At 39.6% G+C, this 16,822-nt stretch overlaps 1 protein-coding gene and 1 pseudogene across 1 annotated transcript in view; both read right to left on the bottom strand.

The window, feature by feature from the left end:
* DNAH8 (dynein axonemal heavy chain 8) overlaps positions 1–16,822 on the bottom strand; it is a 322,160-nt gene that overhangs the window by 275,588 nt on the left and 29,750 nt on the right. The window contains exons 11-16 of the mRNA XM_065885438.1: positions 11,817–11,963; positions 6,934–7,131; positions 4,724–4,800; positions 3,317–3,416; positions 1,582–1,701; positions 43–178 (exon numbers count right to left, since the gene is read on the bottom strand). Coding sequence (XP_065741510.1) covers positions 43–178; positions 1,582–1,701; positions 3,317–3,416; positions 4,724–4,800; positions 6,934–7,131; positions 11,817–11,963 — 778 coding nt within the window. The remainder of the gene's footprint in view (positions 1–42; positions 179–1,581; positions 1,702–3,316; positions 3,417–4,723; positions 4,801–6,933; positions 7,132–11,816; positions 11,964–16,822) is intronic.
* Positions 14,710–16,418, bottom strand: LOC136128949 (dnaJ homolog subfamily C member 2 pseudogene; annotated as a pseudogene).

The raw sequence follows: 16,822 nt of genomic DNA, 5'->3' as shown, positions 1-16,822 counted from the left end.
CCTAACACCCGCTCTGTAGTGTCACTGCAGTCTTACACACACCATACTGTAACTGCGAGATCTCTTTGATCCAGGCTGTATGATAGACCACCTCAAATTCCACCAGAACGTAGGAAATTTTATTATACTGACGAATGACAGCTTTGCCTTCTGCACTTGACAAAATGTCCGAGTTTTTCTGTTTTTTAAGGGAAAAACAAAGATTTATTTTTAAAAGTCTGCTGATTGTTTTCTTACCCAAACCGTAAAGCTATTTACATTTTAAATGACATCAAATAATGATACTACCCATTTAGATTTTACCTCAGACAAAAATCAGAGATGAGGAAGGCCAGACAAGCTACAGATGGAAGTAGGGAAACCTGATCAGTAGAAAGGGGAAACTGGAAAAGGAAATAAAGGATTTAAAAAGAGAGGTCTCTAGGCCTACGGCCGGTCCGAGGCACTGAAAGTCTCCACCTCCAGTGCTCTGTTCTCTCCCTACTTTTCTGGGCAAGATACAATGAACTGATCTTCCTTGAACTGTGAATATCAGGGCAAATTCCTAAATTCAGCACCAAAAAAAGAAGTAAGTATAGATTCCCTCCCTCCCTCCCTCTCCCTCCCTCCTCTCCAAATTAAAAAAAAAAAAAAAAAAACTAAATGTATATCAAAGAACAGAAACCAAATTTCTTTATGAAGAAATTGAACATTTTTTTGTTTTGATTCACACATTATCAAAAACAGGACAATCTCTGCTCTGTCACTATAAAGTCAATAAACAATTGAGTCCCCATCCTGGCCTCTTGTCTAAGGTCATCGTTTTAATTTTTTTTAATATTGAGAACAATAAAATAAATGATAGCAGCCAAACGGAAACAACAAAAACTTAATATTTGATAATGCTTAAATAATAAAATTATTTGCAGGACTGTTGTTTTGTAGCTATTTTGTTCCACGTTTAGGCCTAAGACATAACACCAGGCAAACCAACTCTGCTTTGCTACTCTGTCTTTTTAAAAAACAAAGCAAATGAAGCAAAGCAAACAGAAAACAACAACAAAAAAAAAGAGAGAGAGAAAACAAACTGGCAATTTCAGAATGCCAACAAGGCTTAAGACTATCCTGGTGTTTTTCAGAAATCTAATAGTCTTAAGGACACAGAGGATGAATGTACTCTATTATACTCTGCTCTTGGTCTCAGTTCAATACACAGGAATATACTCTGAGTGCATCCTAACCTTCAATAATGTGTATCAGTGACCTATCCGTCCACATATAGAAGTAAGTTTCAGTACTAGGCCTGTGTTCTATTATTTTCAAAACAATTATTTTACAAAAGAGAGTGTCCTGTTTATTAAGCGTCATAAATTTTTAAGATTCGTCCCCTTAGAGATTAACTATAATTAAATGGGATTATCTACCAAACATGAAAGAAATAGCTTAGTCTCTCTCAAGCATATTTGTAAACTAAATTTCCTTTGCCCAGTAAAAGAATTAGCTCTAGCTACTTTACTGGACACAAATGTTACAGGATAAAATATATTTCTTGTATTAAAAACCACCATGATCCACATACTGTAAATTTAACTATTGGCTTACAAAAAAATAGTTGATGGGCTCACTTATCCGGTGATAGAGCTGCCTCACCCAAAGGATCTTTCCTGCTATAGGGGGCATGTTGCGAGCAAGAGGTGGGTCATCTTTTTGAGAATGATAAAGCTGTAATTAAAGGTCTGGCATTAATGTTTGAAATTCAATACAATGGAAAAGGCAAAAATATATACAGCTATATTTGTATTGATGTTTTACCATTATTCACATGTTTTATACACAAGAGGTAGTCAATAAATACGTAAATGCACTCCAGAGATATCAACCTGAGGCTCAAAAACTATGATGATTATAATATACGACACTTAATTCTCTCTTAACCCTTACTTCCCATTACATGTATACTTTTTTTCTGCCTTTTATCCCCAATTTTAAGGATGTATTCAAAAGCTGGAGCTTGGGGTTGACATACACACACTACTATACATAAAATACATAACTAATAAGAACCTGCTGTACAGCACAGGGAACTCTACTCAGTACTCTGTAGTGGCCTATATGGGAAGAGAATCAAGAAAAAAAAAGAGTGGACATATGTATAACTGTTTCACTTTGCTGTACACCTGAAACTAATACAACATTGTAAATCAACTATACCCCAATAAAAAAAATTTTTTTAAGTAAAATTTAAAAAGAAATGAGGAAGAAGGTGGTCTTCTCCCCCTCCCAACTTTTCCTTTAATTATAAAACTTAGTTGCCCACTAAGTTCTCTGTGTGCAGCACCCTCCGACCCGCCGACTTGTAAGCCTCACAAGCGTCCTATTCTAATAAATCACTTCTTTTATTTTTTATAAATTTATTTATTTTATTTTTGGCTGTGTTGGGTCTTCGTTGCTGCGTGCGGGCTTTCTCTAGTGGCGGTGAGCGGGGGCTACTCTTCGTTGTGGTGTGCGGGCTTCTCATTGCAGTGGCTTCTCTTGTTGCGGAGCACGGGCTCTAGGCGCGCGGGCTTCAGTAGTTGTGGCATGTGGGCTCAGTAGTTGTGGTTCACGGACTCTAGAGCACAGGCTCAGTAGCTGTGGCACACAGGCTTAGTTGCATGCATGGTCCGTGGCATGTGGGATCTTCCCGGACCAGGGCTCGAACCCATGTCCCCTGCATTGGCAGGCGGATTCTTAACCACCGCACCACAAGGGATGCTCTAATAAATCACTTCTTGTATTTAAAAAAATTAAAAAATAAAGCAGGAGCACACAGCTACATTATATCTGTCATAATATTCTCCAGAGCCCATATTTTGATACCCAAAAATATTAACTTAAACGGGCTTTCCCATGCATACATGAATGCTGTCATAAAAAGACAGTTCTTAAGAGCAAAGGGGTATGATCTGGCTGTCCAGGGACACACACTGTCAGCACCTTCTCCCATAGAAAGAGGAGCATCAAAGATACTCAGCAGGGCTTCCCTGGTGGCGTAGTGGTTGAGAGTCCGCCTGCCGATGCAGGGGACATGGGTTCATGCCCCGATCTGGGAAGATCCCACATTCCGCGGAGCGGCTGGGCCCGTGAGCCATGGCCGCTGAGCCTGCGCGTCAGGAGCCTGTGCTCCACAGCGGGAGAGGCCACAACAGTGAGAGGACCGTCAAAAAAAAAAAAAAGATACTCAGCAGTGACAGGATTTGTCTGATAAGCTTGGCACAAGATAATGATGGCAAATACTTCCAGAATATTTTTTCTTTTTGTACTGAAGTACCATTCTATTTATAAATATGATACTTGCCTTCTTAATAGCTTCAAGTTCAGCCACATAATACTGAAGAATAAGCCCAATGGTGTGGTTTATTTCTAATTGAAGACAGGGAATGTTCAGTTTTTGGAATCTAAAAGCAATTGAGGGTGAATAATTTAAAAATAAATGAGAAACACACTTAAGAATTGTTGCAGTCCTAAAAATCCATTCACTCATTTGACAGATATTCACACCAGGCCTCATGCATTGCCCTAGGTTACAGTGATGGACAAGACAGGTGTGGTTCCAGCCCTCTTGGAGCCAATGATTACCTTACGGAAAAGGCAGAGATCGGTCAGGAGTGACATAAATAATTATTTAAATTACAAGGGTGCCAGAAATGCATGTAACAGGGGAACCCAACCAAGTCTGGGAAGTCAAGAAAGACTTACTTGAAAAAGTGACATCTGAACTGAGATTAAAAAGATGAGTGGGGAGCTGGCTTAGCAAAGATGGAGGGGAGCTCAATGAATGTCCCCTTGCCAATATTACTGCTCACGCCATCCCAAATCGGCATAATGATATAATGATTTTGTCAGCCAAATGTCACATCCACTAAGAGACTAAGTTATGCATAGGAAGTACGAGAACCATAACTTTCTGATAATAAAATGAGTTGACACCAGCATACCATAGGTAAAAAGAGAGAGACAGAGAAATTGCCAAGAAAATGGTACTGCCATCTGTTTGTACAGTACTGTCACTCATCAAAATCATTATATGTCTGTTTCAACTGTTATGATGGTCTCATGAGGTAAGGTTTCACAGGTATGATCCAGCATTAGAGAGATGGGAAAGTCAGACCCAAACCCAAAGTCAGACCCAAACCCAGATCCACTGGCTCTCAGGGGAGAATTTCAAAACGGTCCCTAACATGCGTAGTGAGCCCTTCCTGAGCTGCAAGAAAACGGCTTCTGGTCCAGCCCATCCTTCTAATCCAGGCTTTCCTGCCCTTTAGGGGAGCACCGCTGTCAGGACTAGAAGGAAAGGCAGCTACATAAGCACTCAGGAGGGAAAACAGAAAGTTTGGGGACCTACTATTCTTAGATAATTTCACTGTTAGAAATCCTTTCAGTATGCAGAATTAAACATTATTTGTTCCCTTTCCAATAACACTTACGAAATTAACCTTAACATATTACATAGCTGGGGGAAAATGTGAAATCATTTCCTTATTGAAAGATTTTCCGCTACCAAAAAATGCAATGAAAAATGAAAATGAAAAATATCATACTATATTTCAATTTTCACCAGTCTATTTAATGGTAATTGGGAGATTACTGTTTGTAAGTTTTAAAGTTTACATAGGAGAGATTTCCAAAATTTTTTTGAAATTGTTATTTTCAGCTCTAAAGTTATCCCACCTAGAAACTATACTGCTTAATGCATTATAAATACCTTTGAAGCAGCTGAAGAGCCTGCTGAGAAGACAAAATTTTTCCAAAAGTACTGTTCATGAATGCCTGTATTTGTACCTGAAATGCAACATTAATGTTTGAATGATCTTTTGAGTTAAGGAAAAGATTAGTTTTGTTTAACAACAATGAATGATTCTCCTACAGAATCAAAATACGAGCCTTAAATACATCTACCATCTAAGCATCTAGAACTGCACTGTCTGGTATGGTGGCCACTGGCCACATGTTTCTACTGAGCACTTAAAATGTCACTACTTCTAAGTGAGATGTGCTATAAATGTAAAATACACACAAAACTTCAAAGACAGTATGAAAATAAGAATATCTCATAATGGTTTTTATTAGTGATATGTTAAAATAATAATATTTTGAATATGTTGGGTTGAATAAAGTATATCATTAAAATTAACATCACCTACTTCTTTTTACTTTTATGCACGTGGCTACTAAAAAATTAAAATTATATATGTGGTTTGCATTTGCGGCTCATTATTTATTGGATGTTGACCTAGAGAATTTATCAAAGGAGTGAAAGTCCCTTACAAAGTACATTTTTTTGGGAGATTTAGGATTTCTTAGCATGTCGGTAGAGCAGTGTAATGACACTACAGACACCCAGGGTGAACAGGTGTCATTTTCTAACACGGCTGCTCTCAGAAACCTCTTTGCCACACTAAGGAGGAATAAGAAACTGAAAATGTTCTTCCAAGAAACCGAAAATGTTCTTCGAAGACTCCCACCATCCTGAACAGTGAACTCCAAACTCCTGGTGCCCAAGTGATGGAACTGAAGCACTCCGCAAATTACTTTCACTTATAGATTATATTGGTACTGTCTACAAGTACATACTACACCCATTAATCAAACATTGTAAAAGGAAGAAAAGTTAAAACACTGGCATATCTTTTTAGATACTAAAACCTTAATATGGCCTCTAAATTTACTGAAAGCTAAACTTGTATCTAAGACCACAGTAAAGGCTTTATAACATATAATCTTATTAATGAATCATAAAAATAATTTAAGCAATAAGTTTTTTAAAAAACACAAATTCCCACTGCTATCAAGATATAACTCCCAAAACCAAACACTAGAAGTAAAAAGTAAAATATGTCTCCCTATCAGAGTCTAACTTTCAAAAACTGAAAGGAAACCTGTGTCAAAAAGAAAAAGTGTTGTTGCTAGAATTTTAGGATCTTTTAAATTTATATTGCCCAAATTACATACAATATAGTTTTTAGAGAGTCTTTAAAAAAAAATAAATGAGAGGGCTTCCCTGGTGGCGCAGTTGTTGAGAGTCCGCCTGCCGATGCAGGGGACGCGGGTTCATGCCCCAGTCCGGGAGGATCCCGCGTGCCACAGGGCGGCTGGGCCCGTGAGCCGTGGCTGCTGAGCCTGCGCGTCCGGGGCCTGTGCTCCGCGGCGGGAGAGGCCACAACAGTGAGAGGCCCGCGTACCACAAAAAAAAAGTAAAATAAATGAGAAAAAGTATATCATCTTCCTCACCTTCTTGGCAAGGATTTAAGACTCAGGAAGTGGGCAGGGTATATTCTTGTCCCTCTCTGTGTCTCCAAGACATTCTGCAGCAAAGAGGAGACTATTCCCTGGGGCTACACCTAGGTTAACAGTTTTCAGTAAGAGAGTAACTGAAGTCATATTAGCCCAAAAGGTGAGAAAGAAACCTGTTACAGTCTCATCCCTCTGGTGTCCCTTCAGCTATGACAGACAGGAGGAGGGTCTCTTCAGAGTCATCCTCTAAGCTGCAGAGAGAATGTGGCCATAAAGCACAGTGCCAAGGGAAGAGTGTTCCATCGTCCTAACCTGCTCTCAAATCTTCTCACACTGAACAAGGAACAAGGCCTACGAATTCTCTCTTACACAGGACAAGTGACACTAGTCCTTGGCACAACAAAAATCAAATATATTTTTTAATACACATTAAAAATAAACCCAGCTACAATAAGCCCTTTGGGCTTCTGGTTAGTTACTGATATCTTTTATTGAATAAGCTCATTTTTCATTAAAAAAAAAAAGAAAACATTTTGTGGGCTGGTAAGAAAATTATTCATGCTGGCAAATATTTCTGATCAATTTGCAAGAGTAATTTGTAATAAATAGTAAATATGTGAATTTCAGTACTATTGATTACATTTCAGCTTTACTAAATCAAAAGTGTGTATAATTACTTACCTCTAAAGCCTTGATTTTTGCCGTGAAATCTAAGAAATCCATGTCAAATTCTGTCCTTCTTGGATCCAAAATATCATACTGCTTTTTCTTAACCCCTTGATATATATTTTTGAATTTTATTGCCATAATGTCTATTCCCTCTATGGGAGAATTGCTCAAGGCTGAATATGTTTGCACAGTAGTTATCATTTCTGTAATCTTAAAAAGAAAAGTGTTACTTTAGTTTAAAAGTTAGAAATTAGCACCCTTCCCTAGAATTAACTCTTAATGAATCAATGATTTTTAAAAAACAAGCCAATAAACAGGCTTTAGAATCATTTAAGGTAAAACCAACCAGAGGAGAGAAAACAGAAGACAAATTTCTGTTCCAGTCATTACTACTCTTAGACTATTTAAGACAGAGGATGTTCTGCCATAAGTAGAGAGAGTTTAGAGCCTTTCTCAGAATCTGATCACCTTGTCTTCCAAGAGGAGGTGGGGTGGTGAGGGACAGTGAGTAAAAGGCCTTGCAGAGGTCTAAATAGTTTCAGCATTTTGTTCTTGAGAATGTTCTGAAAATCGTTTCACTGGATCACTGGATTCAAAAGTGTTACCATCTTTCTGGCCCTCACCATAGTTCTGATATGTAACACTAGCATAATTCCACATTCAGGCAAAGGAAAGGTCACACAATCCTGAAAGATGACCGTAGTCACTTCTGACCCCTAAAGAACCCCGGAAAATCCTCACAATGAACTTTATTTCAGAAACAGCTGGCTCCATCTCAATGTACCAACACCACGTACTTCACCAAAAAAAAAAAAAAAAAAAAAGTCTTTCATGTCCACAGGCTTCTCAGTTCCTTAATATTCATCAAAATGATTCCCCATTTTGATTCCTGCTCTGGAAAACAATGCTCAAAGCTTCCCACTCCTTCGCTTCTCTCCCACAAATGTTCAGGGTGAGAAGAAAACTAAAGACAGAGCTCTGAGAAACCAAATTCATCAATATTGAGAAACCAAAATTCACCAAAATTTACATGGCAGAACAGAAACAAGGGATATTATACACAATTCTGGTTCTTTAGGGCAGACTAACACTCAATGCACCAAGTCTCCACCTACCAAAAAAGATGCGTTTCAGGCACCCTAAGCTGACACACTAGCACTTTCCTCCTCACTTGTTCCTTAAAGATCCCCAACATCTCTGCCCAACTCTGAGGTCCTGGTTCTCCAACCCCAAGCTCAATCCTGTCTGTCCTTTGACTTTCATACTTGGTCATCCTGACATCTGAATCTGAGCTTTCCCTAACAGGCTCTGGCTTAGCCTGCCCTTCTGTCTCTCCTCTTCAACTATTTAAGAGCTCATAGGGGTGGTCCCACAGTGGTCCCTGCTATGCCCCACTCAGCAGGGGAAGCCCACCAAGGCCATTCAGTAACCACCTCTAGAGGATTATAAAAATTCTGGCCACATTTCCAGGTAACTATTATGCCCCACCTTTAAGAATCTGGACACCAACATCCACCAGTTACACCTGGGAGAGTTGCCAGTCAGCCGAGAAATTCTTAGCACAGGGGAGTTGGAATAACCTAGTAACCAGGATGCACTTCAAGTAAGGTCCCTAGGGAGTGCTGCGCTGGCTCTGACTGCTGAGCCTCTGTGGCATGAAGTTGTATCCTTAAGACTACAGGCAGGGCTTCTCCAGAGGTAAGGCGGGGGAGTAGCTAATATAGCTGGCCATTATTACCCACTCCCTCTAGCATCAGGAATGCTTGGGCTGCTGCTTTCCAGGTGGATGTTCATTATGCCCAGCATCAGACCTGCCACCAAAGATCTTTACTGCACACAGGCTAATAATTAAGGTCCAGCCTGGAAACTCTACCACATGCAAAACTGTACCCAAGTTAGCAAGGGCCCCCGCTCCTGGAAAAATTAACAGTAACCAGGACTCACCTCCAGGTTTACATTCTAATGGTTTCAGAAATGTTAAACATTTCTGTAGAACAGGTCCTGACCAACGGGGCTTATTATTCATTTGACCCATGTCAATATCATTCTAAATTGGACATTTGTCCCCAAGAAATCCTACTGTTCACAAAACAGCCTCACACAACATCTTCCCAGATGTGGCACCAAAAGCACAAGCAACAAAAGAAATACTTGATAAATTGGACTTCAACAAAATTTAAAACTTCCTGCTTCAAGGAATTCCCTGGCGGTCCAGTGGGCAAGACTCCGCCCTCCCAATGCAGGGGGCCCAGGTTCGATCCCTGGTCGAGGAACTAGATCCCACATGTATGCCACAACTAAGAAGTCCGTATGCTGCAACTAAGAGCCAGCATGCAGCAACGAAGATCCCATGGGCCACAACTAAGACTCAGTGCAGCCAAAATAAACAAATAAATAAATAAATATTGAAGCAAAACAAAACAAAACATCCTGCTTCAAAGAACACAATCAAGAAAGTGAAAAGATAACCTGTAGAAAGAGAGAAAATATTTGAAAATCATATCTGATAAGGGACTTAAGACCCAGAATATATAAAGAACTCTTAGAAACTGAACTACGAAAACACAAATAACTCAATTTAAAACGTGCAAAGAATTTAAATAGAAATTTCTCCAAAGAAGAAATACAGATGGACAATAAGCATTTAAAAAGATGCTCAACATGGGCTTCCCTGGTGGCGCAATGGTTGAGAGTCCGCCTGCCGATGCAGGGGACACGGGTTCGTGCCCCGGTCCGGGAAGATCCCACATGCCGCGGAGCGGCTGTGCCCGTGAGCCATGGCCGCTGAGCCTGCGCGTCCGGAGCCTGTGCTCCACAACGGGAGAGGCCACGACAGTGAGAGGCCCGCGTACCGCAAAAAAAAAAAAAAAAAAAAAAAAAAAAAAAAGATGCTCAACACCATTAGTCATCAGGGAAATGCAAATCAAAATTACAATGAGATGTCACTTCACACCCACTAGGATGGCTAAATTCAAAAAGACAGACAATAAGTGTTACAAGGATGCAGAGAAATTGGAACCCTCATACATTGCTTCTGAGACTACAAAATGATGCAACTACTTGGAAAAACAGTTTGGCACTTCCTCAATAAAGGTAAACATGGAGTTATTATCTGACCCAGCAATCCCACTCCTATGCATATACTCAAAAGAAATGACAACATATGTTCCCACAAAAACACATATATATATATATCCATAGCAGCATTAGTCATAATAGCCAAAAAGTAGGAAAAACCAAATGTCCACCAACAAATGAATGGATAAGTAAAATATGGTATATCCAAATGATGGAATATTATTCAGCAATAAAAAGGAATACTACAACATAGATGAACCTTGAAAATACTATACTAAGTGAAAGAAGACAGTCACAAAAGACCACATATTATATGATTCCATTTATATGAAATGTCGAGAATAGGCAAATCTATAGAAACAGAAAGTAGATTAGCAGGTGCTTAGGGCTGGGTAGAGGGGAGAATGGGGTATCACTGCTAATGGGCACAGGGTTTCTTTTAGTGGGAATGAAAATGTTCTAAAATTAGATGGTGGTATGGTTGCAGAATCCTGTGAATATATTGGAAAACATTGACTTGTACACTTTAAATGAATACATTATATGGTTTGTGAATTGTATCTCAGTTAAGCTGCTAAAGAAACAAACAAAAAACAGCCCCACTCAGTAAGTTGGTTTTGTTCATCACCCATATTTTCCTATGCTGGCATGTACAGGAAATGCCCTTCAACTTGTGAAATGCCCCCCACCAATTTCCAACAAACGACAAGCAGACTCCTATTATTAGGACTTAGGGAGTTGGCAGAACGGTGGGGCCATGGGGAGGGTGGTACCTAGATGATATCTTTGTAGGCTTTGCAAAGGTTGATTCGAAGAAGCCTCTGATATAGGCTGCCCTGTATCCCCTGGAAAAACATCACTCCTCTCCAGCCAGTCCTAATCAATGAATGAATCAAAAGTGCTGAAGGGCTTCCCTGGTGGCGCAGTGGTTGAGAGTCCGCCTGCCAATGCAGGGGACACGGGCTCGTGCCCCGGTCCGGGAAGATGCCGCGGAGCGGCTGGGCCCGTGAGCCATGGCCGCTGAGCCTGCGCGTCCGGAGCCTGTGCTCCGCAACGGGAGAGGCCACAATAGTGAGAGGCCTGCGTACCGCAAAAAAAAAAAAAAAAAAGTGTGCTGAAGTTTCTAACCCATATCCGCCCAGCAAAGACATTGCCCATACAATCTCTATGTTTAGACCATATATATGGCCTAGTAAGAGAAGGTGCTCACACATCCAGATATGACACAACTACTGGGTTCTGCCAGATACTGCAGATATGTCACCTCACACCTTTTCTCAGCCTGATACAATGGTTAAGAGCAGAAGCTTTAAGTTCAAGCTCTATAGGTAAAGATAGAATTGAGGTCTCAAGAGAAGTGAAAGTCTGCAATAGCTTTTGTGAGACGGGCAGAAGATAGTAATTAGGAATGAAAAAATAAGTTATAATAAAATGCAGTAGGGCTTCCCTGGTGGCACAGTGGTTGAGAGTCCGCCTGCCGATGCAGGGGACGCGGGTTCGTGCCCCGGTCCGGGAAGATTCCACATGCCGCAGAGTGGCTGGGCCCGCGAGCCACGGCCGCTGAGCCTGCGTGTCTGGAGCCTGTGCTCCGCAACAGGAGGGGCCACAACAGTGAGAGGCCCGCGTAACGCAAAAAAATAAAAAAATAAAATAAATAAAATAAAATAAAATGCAGTAATCTATGAGTAATAGTGGATGAGTCAGATCAATAGTAAGACAAGAGATCTGGAAAAATAATTTTCAGTGATGCTACATAAAGTATGAAATAACTGGAAAGGTACGGTTGGTAGTAGCAACTGTGGCTGCACGACGCTTACCTTCTCCAGTCTTTTGCAGAAAGCTTCAAATTTTCCAAATATATACATTTCTGAAACCTCAAAAGATTTTTCCCCTGAGGATTCTAAAATCTGTTTCCTTGTTTTGTGAAAAGATGTCTGATATTCCTTGAATAGAAAAATGCAGTCCTATGAGAGATTTAAAAGGGGTATAGTACATAGTGAGACACTTGTTTATGAGTGAAAAATTCAAAAATTCTATCCTCACACAAAATTGATCACATCAACCCCTCAAATAGGGGCTGCCGCTGTTAACATTAAAAATTCAAGTTCTCTGCCCACACATTGAAAGGCCTATGAAAATCAATAGTTTTTTTTTTCTGTTTTACAATATAGTCTCATCTTCTTTATCCTCAATATTTCCCCTTAACTCTTATCCTTATCAAAGTTACCACATACACTATTTGTTGTCATGTTTTCATGGCTAATCAGAGCTCCTAGGAGGCCAAAAATTATGTATCAATTCTATTTTCAATTATCTATCTAGTCAGTTGGCATCTTTTAATCAGCATTATTCACATACAGGTATAAAAAACATAAAGACTGTGCAATACTGATTTATCATCCAACTGTCATTTCTCCATGAGAAGATCATAAAGTCTTTGATGGGTGCATTGCTGAAATCCTAATATTTGACTACAGCTATACCAGGTCAGTTCAACCAGGCTAAAAAAAGAGGACATTGTGGACTTCCCTGGTGGCGCAGTGGTTGAGAGTCCACCTGCCGATGCAGGGGACGTGGGTTCGTGCCCTGGTCCGGGAGGATCCCACATGCCGCGGAGCGGCTGGGCCCGTGAGCCATGGCCGCTGGGCCTGCACGTCCGGAGCCTGTGCTCCGCGGCAGGAGAGGCCACAACAGTGAGAGGCCCGCGTACCGCAAAAAAAAAAAAAAAGAGGACATTGTCACTAGGTTCCAGTAGGAACTCACTGTCATGTCCAGCTAACCAAACCATCTTAAAAAAAAATAATGTTAAACTTTTTCAAAGCCACCAATGGTCAGTCAAATCTTTAACATAATGCCAGCTCCCTGGTTCTGACTCTTCCAGCTCCCTCTTCACTCTATAAGGACCTTTGTGCTTACGTTGGTCCCACTTAGATAATCCAGGATAATCTCTCCATCCTTAATTCCTCCTGTAACCTTAATTCCCCCTTGACATTTAATATAATATATTCACAAATTCCGGGGATTAGGATGTGGACATCTTTATTCTGCCTACCTCAGCCACTGAATCAGAATTTCTGTGAGTGAGACTCAGGAATCCATACTTTCAACCAGTTGCCCCGGTGATTCCTATAAACATTCAAGCTTATATAACTAGTCTCATACCTACTTCTAGCTATGATACACCTCCCCACCTCTCAATCTCTAAAACAGAATCATTACTCTCTTCGAGGTCACTGATTATTTTTCACTTATTAAACAAAAGTTTAGGGACTTCCCTGGTGGTCCAGTGGTTAAGACTCCAGGCTCCCAATGCAGGGGACCCGGGTTTGATCCCTAGTCAAGGAACTAGATCCTGCATGCTGCAACTAAAAAAATCCAGCATGCCACAATGAAGATCTCGCATGTGCCAATAAAGATGCCAGCGCAGCCAAATAAATAAATAAATATTTTAAAAAAAGAAAGTTTCTTGGTGCCTACCATATGTTAGGAACTCCTTGAGATGCTAGGAGTACAGATAAGATCCCTACCCTCCTGGAATATGCCATCTAATAGGAATTACTTTCTATTACTTCTTCCTCACCAACCAATTCCTTCCTGTTGGACAGATAACATCCTGAATAACAATTCTTCTCATTGCTTCCTCCAACTCATCTGAAAATTATTCCCCGAAACTATACAATAAAAGTATCCTGAAAAAATTTCAGATGTAGTAGAAAGCAAGTTAAACTAGAATACAGAAAACCAAGCTTTCATTTCTAATCCAGTAAGTAAATGGCTAGTGACTTGAAGCATATTAAAACAATTATGAGAATAAATTGCTAAGTTCTATGTCAAGAGTCCTGGTTTCTGCCAATTGGACAATTTGGGGGGAATGATTTCTCACTCCCACTCCCAAAATTAACCCTGGAGAAACTATAGAGGGAAACATGGAATCCAGCAAATAACAATAACAACGAAAACAGAAGTGATAAACTCCTGGGAGGAGGTTGGGTTGTTCTGAATCTGAGGATTGAGTGAGCAGGAATGATTAAGAAAACAGAGAAGATAAGTAATATTGTTAATGAATAAGGGGACATATTACATAACAAGGCAAAGATTAGTAAGAAAATATTATCAACATTATGCCAATAAATTACAAATTTTAGAAAAATTGAAGAAATTCCTCAAAAATATAAACTTACAAAAACTGTCTCAAGAAGAAATAGAAAGAAGTCAAATAACTAGTTTTTTTAAATGAAGCAATATGTATTTATAAAACATATATATAAGGGATTAATATCTAGAATATATAAAGAATTCCTCCAACTCAACAAAAACAGAACCCACTTCAAAAATGAGTAAAGGATTTGAATAGACATGTCTCCAAAGAAGATATATAAATGGCCAATAAGCACATGAAAAGATGCTCAACCATCACTAGCCATTAGGGACATGCAAATCAAAACACAATAAGATACCGTTTAGTATGCATTAGGATACCTATTACCAAAAAAAAGAGAAAATAACAAGTATTGGCACGGTGTGGAGAAACTGGAACTCTTGTGCATTGTTGGTGAGAATGTGAAATGGAAGAGCTGCTAGGGAAAACAGTTTGGTGGTTCCACAAAAAGTTAAAAACAGAACTGCCATATGATCCAGCAATTTCACTTCTAGGTATATACCCAAAATAATTGAAAGCAGAGACTCAAAGAGATCATTAAACAGCAATGTTCATAGCAGCATTATTCGCAATAGTCGGAAGGTGGTAACAATCCAAATGTCTATCAAAAGATGAATGAATAAACAAAATGTGGTATATCCATACAATGGGATATTACTCAGCCATAACGAAATGAAATTCTGATACACGCTACATCTTTCAGGTATATTTACTGGATACATTTTCAAAGCTCATTCCAAAAGCTTCTGTGCTTCTGTTGTCAAGAGGTGAAATCTGCACATGGATTTTCAAATTGTTCTGAGGTGTTATATTGACAGTTTGAGGCTCTACTCCACACAGTATGTCGTCTTTCTGATGAGGGCCAAGTTTTGGGAGACGGTTCTTTGCCAATAAAATCTTTGGCAGTTCTTTTGACTTCCAGAAGTAGAATGTGTGTTCATGTACTTGGCAATAACTTCCCATCTTGAATTTGTCCCAGCAAGAAAGAGGCTCACAGTTTTAATTAGCAATTGCAGATCAATTCTCTTCTGACAAATTTTTACTGCCATTTCCACCTTCAACAGTTGATGTCTCTGCATTCTTAGATACTTGGCACATACAAGCCTCAATTTCCTCTTTCTCTTTTCTAATTTGCTCATTAATTTCTTCTGTTTTGGCAGAGCAGCAATTCCTGTTTCTTTTGTAGGTGATGCGAATGTTTCATTTAAGTACAGTAAGCTTGCAAGTTCAAGCCTATCGCAAAGTTTTTCCACTTCTTCCATCATTTTAACTGGCTTTATCTCATCATCAGGAAAGTAATTCCAGGTCCTCCATGAACTTTGAAGTTTTTGCTACCTTTCTCTTTTCTTATATAATTGACATATAACATTATATTAGTTTCAGGCGTACAACATAATGATTTGATATTGCCTTTCCCTCTTAATGGCTTTTTTTCCTGGTTATCCTTTTTCTTCTTTGCCAGTAATGCCTTTTGTCTAACTTCCTCTTTCTCCTTACCTATCCAAGCAGCTCCTAATTCACCTCATCTCTGCTTTTCTTTAGCTTCTTCCTTCTTCAATTTTCCTGCAGCTTTTGCTTTTTCCTCTGCTTCTTTCTTGGCTTTTTCTTTTTCTTTGAATTTTTAAAATCCTTGCATCACAGTTATATGCATTATCAACTAACATTCAGTTCATTTTTTCTTTGTGCCCTTGTTGCTCCGTTCTGCTTTTCAATCTCTCTCCTTTCATCAGGACATTCTGCTTTTTTTTCCTTCATTTAAATAAGAAAAATTCTCTCCAATAATAAAAATTATGCCAGCAGGAATAAAATGCCTCTGCATCGTCAAATGATTAATTCATATCACCAAGTTTAGGAACTTTTTCTTTTTTACCACCTGTAATGCATTTCAAACACTTGGGAAAACACTTAGAAGAAATTGTCCTTTGCTTCACTTTTCTAAGGAACTGAGTTATCAAAAGTAAGATCTACACTGTTAATTTCTCCTCTTTTCACTGACTCAGACATTTCATAAGTTTTAGTTATGCAAGTGAAGTTGTCATTATCTCCTTCTTTAACTGATTCACCAGCTGCTTTTGGTATTGTTCAGAACCACTGCTTTATGTGCTGCTTTGGTCTCTCTGTGCATAACTTTGTATTTTACATGAACAAATCCAAGAACTGCATAATGATTCTGGTTCTTCCAGTCGTTGAGATCAAGGGTTTTCAGGAAGAGAAACTATCCTAACTGCAATTCCTCATCTTCTGTTTCATTTAAGTACATCTTCTGTTTCCTCTGACAACTCTTTCTTACCCTCCAGTTCCAGAGGACAGAGAGTGGTGATGAGAGTGCTCAGGGCCAACCCTGCAAGCACAGCAGTTCACATCCTAGGTGGAGGGCACTGAGCATCCTTTCTTGCTCTACCGCAACAGTCCCAGCCTCCCACCTAGGCTCTACAAAGCCCAGGAACCAGCACATGAAGACAGCCAATAACCACTTCCAGATGGAGACTTGCTGGTATGGCCATTTCTTTCAGACTTTCAAAATAACAGATCGCTTTGATTTTCTACAAACTCTTCTAGAGGCTAGAAAAGAGGGAAGTACTTCCTTCCCCTCCTCCAGTCGTACTTATTCTGAGACCTTAGTGCCAGAAACACTAACAAGGACACTATGAGAAAGGAAAAATT

Source organism: Phocoena phocoena, chromosome 10 (assembly GCF_963924675.1).
Source record: "Phocoena phocoena chromosome 10, mPhoPho1.1, whole genome shotgun sequence".
NCBI lineage: Eukaryota > Metazoa > Chordata > Mammalia > Artiodactyla > Phocoenidae > Phocoena > Phocoena phocoena.
This window is presented reverse-complemented; position numbering and strand designations above follow the sequence as displayed.